The sequence below is a fragment of the Carica papaya genome, chromosome 7 (assembly GCF_054855325.1).
Source record: "Carica papaya isolate Zhongbai chromosome 7, ASM5485532v1, whole genome shotgun sequence".
NCBI classification, from domain to species: Eukaryota; Viridiplantae; Streptophyta; class Magnoliopsida; order Brassicales; family Caricaceae; genus Carica; species Carica papaya.
The window spans coordinates 22,944,679-22,961,021 of record NC_142315.1 but is presented as its reverse complement, the minus strand read 5'-3'; the positions used below and the strand labels follow the sequence as shown (position 1 = coordinate 22,961,021).

The window sequence follows — 16,343 nt, the reverse complement described above, 5'->3', positions numbered from 1 at the left end:
GGATTGAAGTAAGAACCTGTTGGGGAATAGATTTTGTTGAGAAAGGTTATCTAGTTAGAGATATGAACGTGGGAAAAACATAATCGAGTGTGGTAGAAATATGAGATCTAAAGGAGTGATTTGACTTAACCTAGGTGAGGAAGACGGTTAAGATAGTAGAACTTCGTTAGGCTAGTGATTAGGGGACTGGAGTGTAGATCTGATTGGGAGAGGTCAAAAGTAGGAAATTAAACATAAGTGTGAACTGAGGAGAAGTGTAATTAGGTTCTACCTAAGGGAAATTGGAGAAGAGTAAGTGTAGAGGTCTGTCCAACCTAGTGAGTAATAAAAACTGGCGAGCAAAAATTGATAAATAAATATAAAATAAAGGAAACAAAAGTGAGGAGGCTGCTGGTTTATAGTTCTAGTATGTTGATGTTTACGACAGTGGTTTATATATTTGAGTTGCCGGTATTGGCATTGGTGTGTGTGTGTGTGTGGCCGGTTAATGGCCGATATATGCATGTGTAATGCATTCAATTTTCTGGTAGTTGTGTTAATATGATTTTCTGTTGTTATATTTGCTGGTGTGTGTTGGAAGCATTTATTGGTTTATATATTTGAATTGCTGGTATATGGGCGATTGTGTGTGTGTGTGTGATCATTGGATGATTGATAGAGGTAGTTATGTGGTAAGGTATGTTCTAAAAAGTTTGTGTGTGTAGTGGCCTGTATAGATGATTGTGTGTGTGTGTGGCCATTGGATGGTCGATAGAGGTAGGTATATGCAGTAAGGTGTGTTTTGAAAAGTTTTTGTGTGAGTGGTGGCTTATAGAGGCGGTTGTGTGTGTGTGGCCTTAGGATAGCCGATAAGAAGAAAAACATGCGGTAAGGCAGGTTCTGATAATGTACAGTGCGTGTATGATGGCCAATAAAGGCGATTGCGTGTGTGTGGCCAAAGAGGGCCGGTGTTGCATGAGATGGTATTTTAAAAAGCCAATATAGGCAGTTGCATGTGTATGTGAGGCCAGTAGATGGCCGGAGTTATGTGTAATGTATGGTTGAGGGGTCAGATTGCCAACATGGTGACTGTATACGTGTGTATTTTTCTATTTGGTTTTTGGAAGGTCCTGTGAGATGGTTGTGTGGGTGTGTGGGTTCACAAATGGTTGGGCCATGCATAGAAGTTAGATAAAAAATACCTTGTGGTGTTTCTAGAGTATGGTTACTGTGATTTTGAGCTGAAAATTAATGGGAATGGTGCTGGCAGAAATAGTGCGCGTAGAGGTGTTCAGGATTGAGTGCGAACATTTTAGGTCGTGGAAGATGGGGAAAGAAAAGGGAAGGTGCAGAAATTTAGAGGAAATGTAGGTTATAGTAGCAGTAGATTGAGGAACAATTTGGAGGATAGGAAGTGGACGAATGGAAAAAAGTTGGGTAGGAATTAGATTGGTTACCAACACTGTGTTTTAAGTTTGAAATTTGTTTTACTGGGCTTGTGTGTGCTCACTTTCTACTATTTCCAAATGTGGTGAAGGATAAGTCCGGAACGAAACTTCCATCAATGGAGTATAATATGTAATAGAAGAGCTTGGGTTAGAGGAGACGAAAGTATTGCACTTATACACATACACATCATACACCGTTCACTTGTAACCAAATACTTGATGGTGTAGGAAAAATTGTGAATGAGAAATTGATCATTCTTTGAGTTTCTGTTGAAATACAATGAGTTTTGAACTAAAAATTGTACAAACTTCACTGTATGTGGATAACATTTGGAAATAGAGAGATAGGTAATAAATTTGTCTCCTGGTGGTTATCGAAACATTACAATAAAATAAATATTTTATCATATAATTCACCTGCCCTCACCGGAGAAGAAGAATCAGACACCCGAGAAGGAGACTGACCACCGGTCGTGTAACGCCCCGTTTTTTTTTTCTTCCAACGGTGTAAGATAAACAATCCTATGACCCAACACGCAAATTTCATACCCATAGCATCCCATATAAATAAAACTTGTCCACAATTCATTGTTCAAACCCAATGTAAACTTGCAGTCTACATATACATCAAATAATAATACCATATCATACATTTTCAGCAAGTCAATATCCATACTAAGATAAACTTTTACAGACGGCAACCCGCCACAAAGAAACCCTTGCCTTATGGCGCTAAAGACTAGGCTCCGTAACCAGTAACTCAGATCCCGGCTCCATCCCTACTTTATCTGTGAATGACAAGAAGTGAGTTCACATAACTCAATACGATAAAAATCAAGTTGCAGGTGTAATATGCAATGATAAGAAATTTAGTATATTTATATGCATTTCTCTTACACCACCCAAGTCATGCCTTAGGACCACCCTACAACTAACCGTCATTTACCTATTTCGAAAGACCAGCTATTCAATAACACATACAACAACAGTAAATCCAGTACCCCTATAAGTACCCTGTCTATACCACCTACCTTCTACCTCAACACTACCCTAGTACAACACCAGCCCCACTTATCCCGGTAGACTATTCGGGTTGCCTATCAAAAGTGACTCCCCGGCCGAAGTCACACCCTAAGCGCCCCTGTTCATATTCATCACCAATATCGACTACCCGTACGTCATTCTCTACCCCTCAACCCCATTAGGCCACACACACACACACACACACACACACCACTATCTCGTGTCACCAACATCGACAACTCACATCCCACGCCTCGACCCCAAGAGGCCACACACGCAAACGAATACTATTACTGCACGTCACCAACATCGGCGACTCATGCTCACTCCTCCACACCTCGATCCTAATAGGCCACTCACACACTCAATACCGTTCTCGCACGTCACCAACATCGGCGACTCATACTCACTCTACCTCTCGGTCCCAATGGCCACTCACACACACAATACCGTTCTTGCACGTCACCAACATTGGCGACTCATGCTCACTCCTCCACACCTCGACCCCAATAGGCCACGCACGCACACAAATACCATTATCTCACGTCACCAGTATCGGTGACTCATACTCACTCCTCTACCTCTCGACCCCAATGGCCACACGCACACACTAGTACTATTATCTCACGTCACCAACATTGGCGACTCATACTCACTCCACCTCTCGGCCCTAATGGCCACTCACACACATAATACCGTTTTCGCACGTCACCAACATCGGCGACTCATGCTCACTCCTCCACACCCCGACCCCAATAGGCCACGCACGCACACAAATACCATTATCTCACGTCACCAGCATCGGTGATTCATACTCACTCATCCACCTCTCGACCCCAATGGCCACACACACGCACCAGTACTATTATCTCACGTCACCAACATCGGTGACCCATGCTTACTCCTCTACCTCTTGACCTTATTAGGTCACACACACCAACACTTCACACATATGTCGGCGATGTTCCCTCACCAATCTTTAAATTTATAGCAACTATACCAACCTATCTCCCCTCACCACACTCCCGCTACACCACTACTAATGCGCCCCTACTCTCCCACCCTAAACCACACTCTACAATCCCCTCCTGTGCCATCCCCATCTCCAGCAACTACATTCTCATCCCCCTCTAAACCTACCTCTCCCTACTGTTTCATACACCTCTTCCCTCACCCGAAACTCCTCATACATATCGATTCCTATTCCATGGTCCCCTCCTTCGCACAGTCCGGACTCTTACTGTCACACTCACCACACTCACCCCTCTCATTGGACACTCACCGAAGTCATTCTTCCTGCTCCTTCCGCTCGCGACTCCCTCCGCACTCCCGTTCTCGCACACCATTCCCTTCGTCATCTCGGATCCCCCACACACGCCAATTTCCTTACTCACTCTTCCTCTTAGTGACCTTCCCTCTGTGCTCACACTCTCCTCACATGACCTCCCCTCTCTCCCACGGATCTCCCCTACGCCCCAACAATGCCATCCTCTCCTTCCCACAGCCTCCTCCGCGAACGCCTCCGTCATTTCGTCCTACACTCCACCTCTCAGCTCCGCCCAGCTACCTATGGACTACCTGGCCTCTACAACCTGCAAATAACATCACAACTCACACAACACCTACACAACCAAAGTTTTTACCGTACCTCCCATTTCCATTTTCCTTCCTCTTGCCGATCGCATCGTTCGCCGTCCACGGCCCTCTTCTCTCTCCGTTCTCACTCCTCTCCGCTCCGACTCCCCTCTCTTTCTCTTCTTGAACCTTCTTCCCTCTCTTCTTTCCTCCTTCCCGCTCTCTTTCTTCCCTGCTTTTCTCTTTTTTTTTCCTCCCCTTTTCTTTCCTCCCCGACCTCCATTTATATCCTACCAGCTTACTCAAAACGATGTCGTTTTCTCCTCTTCAAAACGGCGTCGTTTCCTCCAAACAAATTTTCTTTTTTTTTTCTTTTCCCTTTTTCCAGTTACTACAGGTCGCCACCACAACCTTACGAGCTTGAAAGCTCACGGCTAGAAAGGAAACCATGGCCTCATGAGCTTAAAATGCCACAATTTAGGTCTCATTAAGCATAGATCGCCCATCCAAGTGGAATTTAAGATGATTTGGTCTATGATAACACCATTTGGAGACAAGTAAGACTTGAAAACCGCTCATGATCCATTCAGACTTTATGGATGGAGTAATATCATGGGTCTAAGCTAAAGGAAGACTTTTAATCTTGTGTTAAATGATTGATCCATAAAGAAAAAAGTCTTAGGCCAAATTTTGAAGGCTTTGAAAATGGGAAGCCGATCCCATCAAACCAAAGGAAGAGACAGCTATTAAAGTGTTCTACAATCCCAAAAATTTCTCTCCCACCTGTGAGAGATTTTATCTCACACGAGGAATTTTTTTTCCTCTTAAAAATTCATTTATAAAAAAGAATATTCGTTACTAAAAATTTTTTTAAATTCAAAATTTTAATATATATTAAACAAAAACACAAAAATTATAAAAAATTATGATACTGAGAATTATATTCGTAACATAACAAATCGCATACGTCAGAAGCGGGACAAGGAGAAAAGGCAGAGCAGACATCTCATTTTTCATGCATGATTTTCATTTTCGTTCTCTGTTCGCAAATCATCAGAAAACGTTTATCCTCGTCATTCACCAACTTTGCACTGTTTAACGTCTCTCTCTCTCTCCATACTCGAATGCCCCACCATCGCCACCTGCGTGTATCACCTTTCTTGTCTCCTTACTTTTTTCTTCTTTTTCGTCTTCGTCTTCTTTGACAATCGACACTTTCACAGTTTTCACCCATTTCTTTTGTTTTTTCCCGTTATTTTCCAAAGAAAAAAAATCCCCACCAAAGCGGTTTTCTCTTATTTTTACGCATTCTAGAAGTATAAACCGTGAATGTTATTAAAAATTTTAGCTTTACAATTATTATATAGTATAATAAAAAGGATGAATTTATTTTAAGAATTTTCATTTATTTATTTATTTTGTGTGCGTGTTCAGGTCCACGTCATAAAGGTTGACTATAAAGGGGCCCGGTCAATGCAAATGGCAACCAACGCCTGCGACTCTCTGCGAGAACTGTCTGCATCTTGCGTGTGAAGTTTACCCTCAAACGCCCTAAAACTTTCTCGAGGGAAAGAGGAGAAAAAAAGACTGAAAAAGAGTTGAGGGAACGGACTGAAGAATTGGTTTTGTTTTATCATTTGTTCGGGGAAACCTGAAGCGGGTAGTTCGTCTCCTTCTTGGAGTCTTTTACTTGGGAGAATTGCCTGTTTCTTGGAACATTCTTGCTTTTCAGCGGGAGGTTTTCGAGGTTTTTGGTTGTTTGCTATTAATTATTACTATAAACATGTCGCAGACAAACTGGGAGGCTGATAAAATGTGAGTATTACACGTTTTAATGTAATTGGTGCTTGTTTCCTTTTAAGGTTATCGGCTTTTCTAGGTTTCGTTTGGGACGGGAGCTTGTTTTTATGGTTTGGCGGTTTGTTTCATTTCCTTGTTGTTTGTTCATTTTTGCCATTTGCGATGTCCGGTAAAATGGGTAGACGATAGATTTTCTGGGTTTTCTGTTTATCTGAATTTTTTCACATATGATCCCGCTTTTCTTCTTTTTTTCTATTCGGAAATATTCTACATTTTATGTCCACGGATGTTCTGTTTTTCGTTAGTCCTTTTGGTTTGTTATTGATTAATTTACTGTCTATGGGGTTGTTTGTAGATGGGGTTTTGATTTTCGGTTTCTTTATTCTCGGCCATGCTACTCTTTTGTTTTCGAGTATAGTTATAGACTAAAAAATAATCTATGGTTTTTGTTGTCTTCATCTTTATTTTGTTTCTACCGTTGGTCATTAAATTCTGAATACATCTTCTATTTGCTCTTTTATTTTTTTGGTTTACCACGAAAATGAGCAAAGGAAGTTGGGTTCACTGCTCATCTTAATCATTCAGTTACATCTGAAGTCCTCTGTTTAGTTTAACCGAGGCAAAAACTCGTCAGGGTATTATGAAGATCGTATTCTCTAGTTGATAACACTGGGGTTTAAGATGGAAACTGAACACATCTGCTTGCTTCGTTTTTTCCTGTGTTCTTTTGCATTGCTGTTAGGACAATCAAATAAGCTTAATGTATTGGAATGCTCAGGAACTTGAAACAAAGGTGAAGAGGATTAAAAATTTATGTCTAGTGAGTTGTTTGTTCTAGATTATGGAAAAATATAAGTTCAATTCTGCTTCCGTGGTTCAGTTGGGCAGAGGACTGCATTTCAGTATGATTTTTATTGTTTTTGTAGCTTTTTTTTCCCCCTTGACTTAGAGAACATCAGTTTATATGAGTTTGGGGTTTGAGCTTCGCGTATCTGTAACATGTGCCTCTGGTCTACAATCTTTCTTGTGTGAAAATTTTATCTATTTGTTGTGTTTTCGTTTTCCCTTGGATAATAGGTTGGATGTGTATATATATGATTATCTTATGAAGAGGAAATTACATGCTTCTGCCAAGGCCTTTCAAGCAGAAGGCAAAGTCTCGACAGATCCTGTAGGTAGGCATTCATGAACAATGCAAAGGAAAACAGTTTCAGTATGTAATATAATCTTCTAGTTTTTACTTTCTCTTCTTATGACTTGATTAATGTTAAATTTTCTTTGAACATGTGCCAGCTATTGATGCCCCTGGTGGTTTTCTTTTCGAATGGTGGTCTGTCTTTTGGGACATATTCATTGCCCGCACAAATGAGAAGCATTCTGAAGCTGCTGCTTCATACATTGAGGTGGGTTTATTAGCTTTTATCTCATCTATTATTTCTTTGAAAGTTGCAAGGGAAAGAGCTGGTGACAATGTGCTTTGATGTTTGGATGATTTTATTTCTTGGGGTACAAAAGGTGTACTGTGTATGCTTAGGATGTTTTACCATTTTGGCTTTCATTTTAACTTCTTTCATGAAGAAAATTTGTTGGTTTATACTTTTCTTTTTGGAGTACTGGTTTGGTAGGCATAGAATAATAATGCTGGAAATAGCAGACCCAAATGGTTAAAGCTCGGGAGCTGCAGCAGCAGCAACAACAACAACAGCATCAGAGGCCTCCGCAGCAGCAACAGATGCAGATGCAGCAGCTTTTATTGCAAAGGCATGCTCAGCAGCAGCAGCAGCAGCAGCAGCAGCAGCAGAGGCGAAGAGATGGTGCCCAGCTTCTGAATGGCTCTGGCAACGGTCTTGTTGGCGGTGATTCTCTTATGGTGCAGAGCCCTGCAACTGCCAGTGCCTTGGCCACAAAGATGTACGAGGACAGGCTAAAGCTTCCTGTTCAGAGGGATTCTATGGACGATGCTGCTATAAAGGTACTGTGTTATTGATGACTAGGTATTCTTTTACTTTCACATCTTTACAGTTTTTGACATCTAATGATTATACAGCCAAGGTTGGGAGACAATATGGGCCAGCTTGTGGATCCTAATCAGGCTTCAATGATAAAAGGAGCTGCTGGGAGTGGTCAACCACCTGGGTATTCCTCCATAAAAATACATATAAATATATATTTCCATATGTTATTTTTGTTGAATTCTAGTTAGAGCATTCTCTATGATCTTGCATATGACTGACTTGAAATTTGATTTTTGTGGAACTTATTGTTTGCAGGCAAACTTTGCATAATACATCAGGAGGTATTCCGGATAATCTTCAACAAAATCAAAATCGGATGCAGCAACTTTCTGTAACTACTCAGGTAATGATCTTTTCCCCTTCTTCATGTTATATTTCTATTTCTCATTTCTTACCTTCTGCCATGTCGTGATACTGAACAGGATATAAAGAATGAGATGAACTCAGTGATGAACCCTAGAGTTGCTGGAACAGAGGGATCATTGATTGGAGTTCAGGGTACTGATCTTTTGTTGTTGCATATTAATATTTGCTTATGTATTAAAACAATATTCTCGCGACTTTTGTTTGCTATTTCTCATCAGGTATAAAACCTAGGGGTAAAATTTTTTACAACGATCGGCATCATTTGACAACTGCAGATTTTCCAGTCATTTTGTTGCTAGTAAATAGTTGGGATTTATTATTCCCTTGCTAAAATACTTAAGTCAATCATTTTACATTCCCTGGATGTTAAAATTTATGACACAAAAGTCTTTTTTTATGTCTTTGGAATGGGATAACAATTTTTCCTGATAAAAATTATATTTTATAAAATTCTTCTATATAGATTAAAGAATCGGGTCTCCTTCTCTGCGTCCCTCAGTGGTGCTTTATAAACTTCAGGAAGTTGTTAAATATCCTTGTTAGCGTTCAACAGTGAGAACTAAAATGTAATTGAAAAATTGGGACCCGTGGTCAAGTTGTTGGTTCTGGAATTTCGTTTTGACTTATAATTTTTGACAGTTTTGATTATTATTATGATGTTATCTCAGGATCAAATCAAGGTGGTTGCAACTTGACACTGAAAGGGTGGCCTTTAACAGTAAGTTTTCTTTAACCAGGTGACAGCTATAGATATCTGCACTCATTTTCTATCATGGTGGATGGTCATGACGCCAGATTAGTTGTTTTTTAAGGGCTATTCGGCACCCAAATGCTGATTAGACTCTTAAATGAGTTCTTAGTAAGTCAAAATACATTGACACTACATAGTATTGGTCAAAGGCACTGTGCTGTATTATTAAAATAAAATACACAGTATTGTTCAGGCATTATGTTGTATTATCAAATGAACTAAATCGTTTGGATGTTTTTTACTAGCATTTTGTATTCCTGGTTTAATCTCTTACTGAAAAAAAAGGTATTCCTGGTTTAATCTCAAATTTTCTTTATGGCAATCTTTCTTTTGGGTTACCTTCTATAAATCTTTGTTTTTACTCAATTGCTGTTGGAGCAAAATTCTTGTTTCTAATAGGAATCTGCATTGTGGATTTTTATGAAGGAAAACATTCCTATGGTAGTTTATGGAGATATCTTGAAATGTTTATGAATGAGGTCGCTTTGTCAAAAGACTTTATTTGTCTTTTGAGGTGCACTGAGAAATAATTTCCTCGGCAGCTTCTTCTATCTATTAGCTAGAATACAAAATCCCAGATCATCTGTTTCTTATTGTTTGCTGAATGCATAACACTTTTGTTATTCAAAGCTGATGTTATTCTGTTTCTCTGTTTAATCTTTGTCTGATGACAGTTAAAAGATATTTTTCCTTTAAGGTGGATGTTTTTGGGTTTTGTCTCAGATGACTGGTTTGAAATCTTTTCAGGGACTGGATCAAATACGATCTGGGCTTCTTCAGCAGCAAAAGTCTTTGATGTCACCCTCTCAGCCATTAAGTCAACTTCAGTTACAACAGCAACTTATGCTTCAGGCACACCGAAGTTTGACATCTTCATCTTCCAATGATTTAGAAGGCAGAAAACTAAGAATGTTTCTTAACAATCATAACATCAATCTTGGAAAAGATGGCTCATTAAATTCACCTGGTGACCTAGTTCCTAATGTTGGCTCGCCTATGCAACCTGGTTGTCCCATGTTGCCTCGTGCTGATACTGAGATGTTGATTAAGGTTTTATTTTCTTTTCCTGCAGTTAGGATTAAGTATTAGTTCCTTTTTCTTTCTTTTTCTTTAAATAAGAGCTGAATTTCATGGTTGGTCATGTATGCTTGAATATTTCTCAGTTGCAGCAGCAGCAATTGCAGAATAACAGTCAGTTGCAGCAAAACTACTCACAGCTTCCACTTTCAAGCCAACAATCTCAGAATTCAATCCTTCAGCAACACGATAAAATGATTGGTGCTAGCAATATGAGTGTGGATGGTAGCATGTCGAATACCTTTCAGGGAAATGATCAGGCATGATATTATAGTCTTCTTAGCTTGCAAGTATTTGCTGATTCCAAATGATTCTGAGTTTAAAATTATATGTGTATTATGATTATATCTTGTATGTTATAATGCTATTAAACCTGATATTAGTCCGATTACCAAGCCAAACAACAGAGGATTTGTTTTCCATATTTTGACCGTTTTACTATTACACCAGTATGTATGTGGATCTTACTATTTCTGGATACATATAATTTTCCAGTTCGTAACGCCAAATTTGTTCTTGGTATGACAAGTTTAAGACCCTTAACCATCACTAACTTGTGATAATTTTTACTGTTTGATTAAGGTGTCAAAAAGTCAAATTGGGCGAAAGAGAAAACAGCCAGTGTCCTCTTCAGGTCCTGCAAATAGTTCAGGGACTGCAAACACCACTGGACCATCTCCAAGTTCACCTTCATCCCCTTCGACTCACACACCAGGAGATGTGATGTCTATGCCTACTTTAACAGCTGCTGGTGGTTCCTCTAAGCCTATGCTTATGTTTGGCTCTGATGGTATGGGCTCCCTTACATCAGCACCAAATCAATTGGTAAGTCATTATTTTTCTAATGTAATATCTTTGTGCTTGTTAGGTCAATTTCTACCTGGATTTATTGTTTTTTAAAGCTTTGCACAATCTAGGATCGTGCTTGTCTTTGTTCTGTATTAGTCACTTTCCAAGAGTTCATATGGTAGCTTGCTCTTTTCTCATAAGTTTAATGAGGTTGAGTTTTAAATAAAAGAAAATTTGGTAGATCAATTAGAATATTTAATTGTTAAGTTTAAAGAAATATAGTGAATATTTTATATAGGGGTTGAAATCCCTTTGGTCCCGGATATTAATACACTTCACACTTTATATTAAAAAAAAAAAGAAAGAGAAATATACAGTAGAGTTGGAAGGTGCATGTCTAGCAAAGAAGAGGGATTTGGGTGTGTGTATAAGGGAATGACTATTGTTTATGTTCTTTTCTAAAGGAGGAAGATGAAGCCTTTTTTTTATATAAGCTACCTTGATGTGGTTTCCATATTTTCTCTCGGCTTCTTCTGAATATTTCCCGTGTGACTCTTTAATATCTCTCTTGCAAAGTGCAATTAATAGAAGGTGGAAATAAAAATAGCTCCAATCAAGCATTTTTCGTAACTCAAGTTAATGAAAAATTTCAGAATATGATCTTTTCTTGATTCTATTTAATTATTTGCAAGGAATAGTAATTACCACACATTTCCACAGTGGGATAACTGAGATAATTAATTGCAGGTAAGTATGGACCGATTTGTGGATGATGGGACTCTGGATGATAACGTAGATTCTTTTTTATCTCATGATGATGCTGATCCTAGAGATAGAGTTGGCCAATCTGCGGATGTTAGTAAAGGTATGCTTTAAAAATTTCTTATTTTCCAAATGAACCCTGTGTGCATGTGCATGTTCTCTTTGTTTTTCTCTATTTATTAATGGTTGGCTGGGGGGTTTGTAATAGAGAGTTGATGGACAGAAAATATGAGAAATTATTTCGTGTAACAGGTATAGAATGATCTGGTATCCTCGTTCGTTATTACTTCAAGAAAGAACTGGACTGATCAGTACAGTTCAGTCATTTATGAGTATGCCAATAATAGTGAAGGGAAATGAGTGTATGTCTGTTACACAAGATAATACTTCTGAAACAAACATTTAGAAGAATCCGAACTTCTGTATTTTTATAAATTGGGCCCATGGGTTTGACATTAGTAATTTGATATCAGGCTTGACATTTACGGAAATCCAGCGTATCTCTGCAAGTACAAGTAAAGTTGAATGTTGTCACTTCTCGTCCGATGGAAAGTTGCTGGCTACTGGTGGGCATGACAAGAAGGTATGATTCATTATGTTGATCTGGATGAAGTGCAATTGTGAATCCTCAGCAGATATTAGCAGTATAGCAGATTCACATGAGCCCTAGATGCTCTTTTCATCATTACTATGTTTATTTAAGGCTGTGGACACATGAGAGCCTTCTATGTACTATAGGTTGTATTATGGAGCACAGAGTCATTTGCTATCAAGTCTACCCTTGAGGAGCATGGCCAATGGATTACTGATGTTCGTTTTAATCCAAGCAGCCCAAGCATGTCGAGGCTTGCTACATCTTCAGCTGACAAAACAGTCAGGGTTTGGGATGTTGATAATGTTAGTAAGCATGTCCTCAACTTAAACGGTCTACCTGAATTTTTTTGCAAGATCTTTTGTTGATTGAGTGAAATTTGAGTTATTAAGAGAACTTTTCTATGTATTCCCTTTTATTTTTGTTTCTTTGGATGGAGTATTACTCTGTAAAATGTGAGTAGCTCCATTTAGCTGACCAACTTCTGTGGTTGTGGTGAGGCCTGTTTTACTGAATACACGTGTTGCTCTGTAAATTGTTTCTGGATTATATCTCATTTACTGAAATATTTGAGGGGAACAAATTAAGTGAATGCATGGTAAATCTAATAATCCTATTGAAGATGCTGATTAGGTCTCCATTTTATGTTGCCCAAGAGAACTAATAGTCTGCTAGTTTTTGGAAAATCTCTCTTTAAGTTCACTATGATGTCTTCAGCTATAAAAAGGCTCTGAATATAACTGTTTAGTTTTTGTTTCTTTCGGTGTGGGATCACTATGGAAAGTGAATACCTCCATTCAGCTAATTGACTTCTGTAGTTGTGGTTACGCTTTGTTTTCTTGGTTATGGAGACAATTGTCTTGCAAAAGGACAGTCCAGCAACAAGTTCAAAATGTGTATATATTCTGCTATTTTTGGTCTTTGTCAAGTTTTGTGCTAACTTCTGGTGGTTCCTTATTGAAGACCCATCTTTGTGCTTCGCAGCCTGGTTACTCTCTTCGCACTTTCACTGGACATTCTACAGCTGTAATGTCATTGGATTTTCATCCTAGCAAAGAGGACCTTATCTGCTCTTGTGATAACAATAATGAGATCCGATACTGGAGTATCAAGAATGGCAGTTGCGCTGGAGTTTTCAAAGTATAAACATGTTGTCATTCATCTCTGAAAGAAACTTTATATTCATTCTGTAACAGTTGTTTCAGTTTCTGTTGGTTTATTTTATTCTCTTTTCCATTTGGTAGGGTGGTGCAACACAGATCCGGTTTCAACCTCGTCTTGGTAGGATTATTGCAGCTGCTGCAGATAATTTTATCTCTATACTTGATGTAGAGACCCAAGTCTGCAGATTTAAATTGCAAGTAAGTTTATGATATTTTTTATCATTATTTCTCTTTAATTGATATTATAATTTTTTTGGTTAAGTGGCCATGCCACCTCTTTGTAGTTGTTGGGAATTCAAACCCCTTATTCAACCTCTTCCACTGTGATGGGAGAGTACAGAAGCACTAAGCCCAAGGTTGTTGGTTTGTTTTATATTGTAGTTTAATGAGAGTAATGAGTGCCAGACTTAAATGATTTCCTGTTTAAAAGGGAAAAACGGTCTTAAGTGCTTCTGTGGCTTCTTTGAATGCCTAGAAAATACATCTATTACCCCATGAATACTTCCCTTAAGAATTTTGTTAGTTGAGTCTGATTTGTTTGCATAAAGCTTTTCGGGGCATATCTTGACACAAGAATGGAGGCTTTGTACAACAGTGAAAGTGATTTTCTTTGATGATTGTTCTTTATTAGCCAATTCTCTAGCTCCTAAATATATAAAATAATTTGCTTGCTATTTGATTATTTTGAGTAACAATATTCATTGTTTGGAATTCAAGTATGCATTCTATTGTCCACCAATGAAGTTGATTGAAAGCATTCATAATTTCATTGTTTTCCTTTTTATTTCATTTTTTTCCTTTTGGTCTGCATTCTCTCCCTTCCTCTCTCTTGTGTTTTGGGCTTCAACTTGGTTAAATAGAGAATGAATTTATGAATATAGGAGAATTGCACGGAAGCATTTACAAGTGATTCTTATAATTTCCATTTACTTGATTGGAAGTCCTTTATGAGTATTTCTTATTACGTATGTTGTCTAGTGTTTCTTATTACATATGTCAGTTTCCTTGTAGTTTAGGAATTTCTACATGGAATAACTAGCCATTATTCAGTCATAATGTATTTCGATTTATGACATGTGACTACACTACAGGGTCATAAAGGCCTTGTCCATTCCATTTGCTGGGATCCATCCGGAGAGTATCTTGCATCAGTAAGTGATGACTTGGTTAAAGTGTGGACAGTTGGTTCTGGCAATAAAGGGGAATGCATTCATGAGTTGAGCTGCAGTGGCAACAAATTCCACACCTGTGTTTTCCATCCCACTTACCCTTCTCTGTTGGTCATTGGCTGTTATGAGGTAAGTTTACAACTTTAATCAACATTCATAACTATTCCTATAGTTGCAGAACGTTGAAGTTCATAGAAATGCTAAGATATATACACCTTGGTTATCGTTTATCATCATATTATGCATGTCAAATTATTTAACTACCTAAGTATGCTGAATTTTGTTGGCAAAACAAAGAACTATAGATGTTTATTTTAAGGCAGCATGGATTGAGGGTTGATCCAGGTGTGTGTTACCTGGGACTTTGTCTTGATTTGCAATAGTAATGTATTGTTTTGCAGACGCTAGAGCTTTGGAACATGAGCGAGAACAAGACAATGACTCAAGCTGCACATGAGAGACTGGTATCTTGTTTGGCAGTATCAAATGTTATGGGAATGGTGGCTTCGGCGAGTCATGACAAGTGTGTCAAGCTCTGGAAGTGATTTTGATTGCGTTCTCTGGTTTTGCTGACATTTTTGTCAATCTGTGAATGGATCTTTAACAAAATGTAATTAACTAGGATTCAGTAAATTTTTGGGTGGGTGCTCTTTTTGCTGTTCTTTCTTTCCTTTTTGAGGGGGAAGCCAACCTAGTTGCGGGAAAGAGATGTTAAGAAATGTGCAGCAATTGGTTTTAGAGTGAAACACAAAACTCTTTTTGCAGATAGATACACATACATATATGTGAAATTCAGGTGTCACTGTTTAAAAATTATAATTGTAATCTCATTGGCACTCTTGCCCAAGGATATTTGTGACCTGGGACCCACATCGTATACTTGGTACTATTTTTTTTTATTTTTTATTTGTTTTTAATTTCAGTTCCTATAGTTTTTTTTAAAACTTCATATTTTTAAATAAACGTTAAGTAACTGTCAAGAGAATTTTTTGTTTATTTTTTCTTTTAATAACAGATTACACTTTCAGACGTGATTTCTGGGCGGCGGGTTGTAACGGCCCCGAAAATTTAAAATAAAATATGTGTATTAAAAATGTCAAATGCGGAATCGTAATAAAAATTTTGATTAACATCCCTTACACAAAATCAAAAACGTGCTCAAAATATAAAAGAACAAACTAACTAAAAGAGATATTCGAAAATAAGAATTATAAATATAACTACGGAGTCTTTAGGCGTCCCCCTCGCCGTCTTCCTGTGGAACGGGCTCGGGAACAATGTCTTTCTGATATGAAATAGTTAAATAAGGAATGAGCTACACCAGCCCAGTAAAGACATCACAATATCTCACTGCCACGGAGGTAAAGGTGGGTAGAAAACACAAAAAGACCAATGAAGCATAATTTATAACAAATTCTTTTATCAGTAATAAAATCCTTTACTGTCTACTTACCTCGGCGAGATCCATAAAACAATATATGAAAACAATAACATTATCATCATCATGAAATCATATGAACTGTATAACATAATACTTACCACGCCTTTGCATTTCAATCATTAAACAACATATTTTCCTCATTTACCAGTCTACTAGTATCCATGGGGATCCATAGGGGTCTCGCTACCCGTGAACCCTTAACATTTATAACCTGATTCTAGGGCCGTTCCCATACCCCGTCCGGTATGAGGGTGAAACGGGCCGTCCCCATTCCCCGTTCAGTATGGGCGCCAAAACACATAAGGTCTCCATACCCCGTCTGGTATGAGAGACCACGTTCCCCGTAGGGTTCCCTACGGACCCAGTCCGTCCACCATCTCCCAGGATATCTAG

The 16,343-nt window shown here is 38.5% G+C and overlaps 1 protein-coding gene across 3 annotated transcripts; it reads left to right on the top strand.

The window, feature by feature from the left end:
* The first annotated feature begins 5,470 nt into the window (after positions 1-5,470).
* Positions 5,471-15,379, top strand: LOC110825617 (transcriptional corepressor LEUNIG-like). Of its 3 annotated transcripts, none has more exons than XM_022056086.2 (18): positions 5,471-5,840; positions 6,903-7,000; positions 7,119-7,228; positions 7,480-7,797; positions 7,873-7,961; positions 8,096-8,183; positions 8,263-8,338; positions 8,875-8,924; positions 9,705-10,007; positions 10,121-10,294; positions 10,617-10,859; positions 11,571-11,688; positions 12,059-12,168; positions 12,324-12,482; positions 13,141-13,317; positions 13,422-13,538; positions 14,432-14,638; positions 14,911-15,379. In XM_022056086.2, exons 1-18 carry the CDS (start codon positions 5,809-5,811, stop codon positions 15,052-15,054), a joined length of 2,613 nt encoding a protein of 870 aa, XP_021911778.1. In that variant the 5' UTR covers positions 5,471-5,808; the 3' UTR covers positions 15,055-15,379. The 3 variants fall into 3 exon arrangements, with proteins under 3 accessions (XP_021911778.1, XP_021911780.1, XP_021911781.1); XM_022056088.2 differs by having other exon boundaries at positions 5,475-5,840; positions 13,162-13,317; XM_022056089.2 differs by lacking the exons at positions 5,471-5,840; positions 6,903-7,000 and having other exon boundaries at positions 7,120-7,228; positions 7,451-7,797.
* Positions 15,380-16,343: the final 964 nt, after the last annotated feature.

Excerpts from the sequence above, each read along its gene's own strand:
- LOC110825617 (XM_022056086.2), top strand. The coding sequence starts at position 5,809 with ATGTCGCAGACAAACTGGGAGGCTGATAAAAT. Across the intron at positions 8,184-8,262 it reads AACTTTCTGTAACTACTCAG|GATATAAAGAATGAGATGAA; the intron begins GTAATGATCTTT and ends GATACTGAACAG. Across the intron at positions 13,539-14,431 it reads TCTGCAGATTTAAATTGCAA|GGTCATAAAGGCCTTGTCCA; the intron begins GTAAGTTTATGA and ends ACTACACTACAG.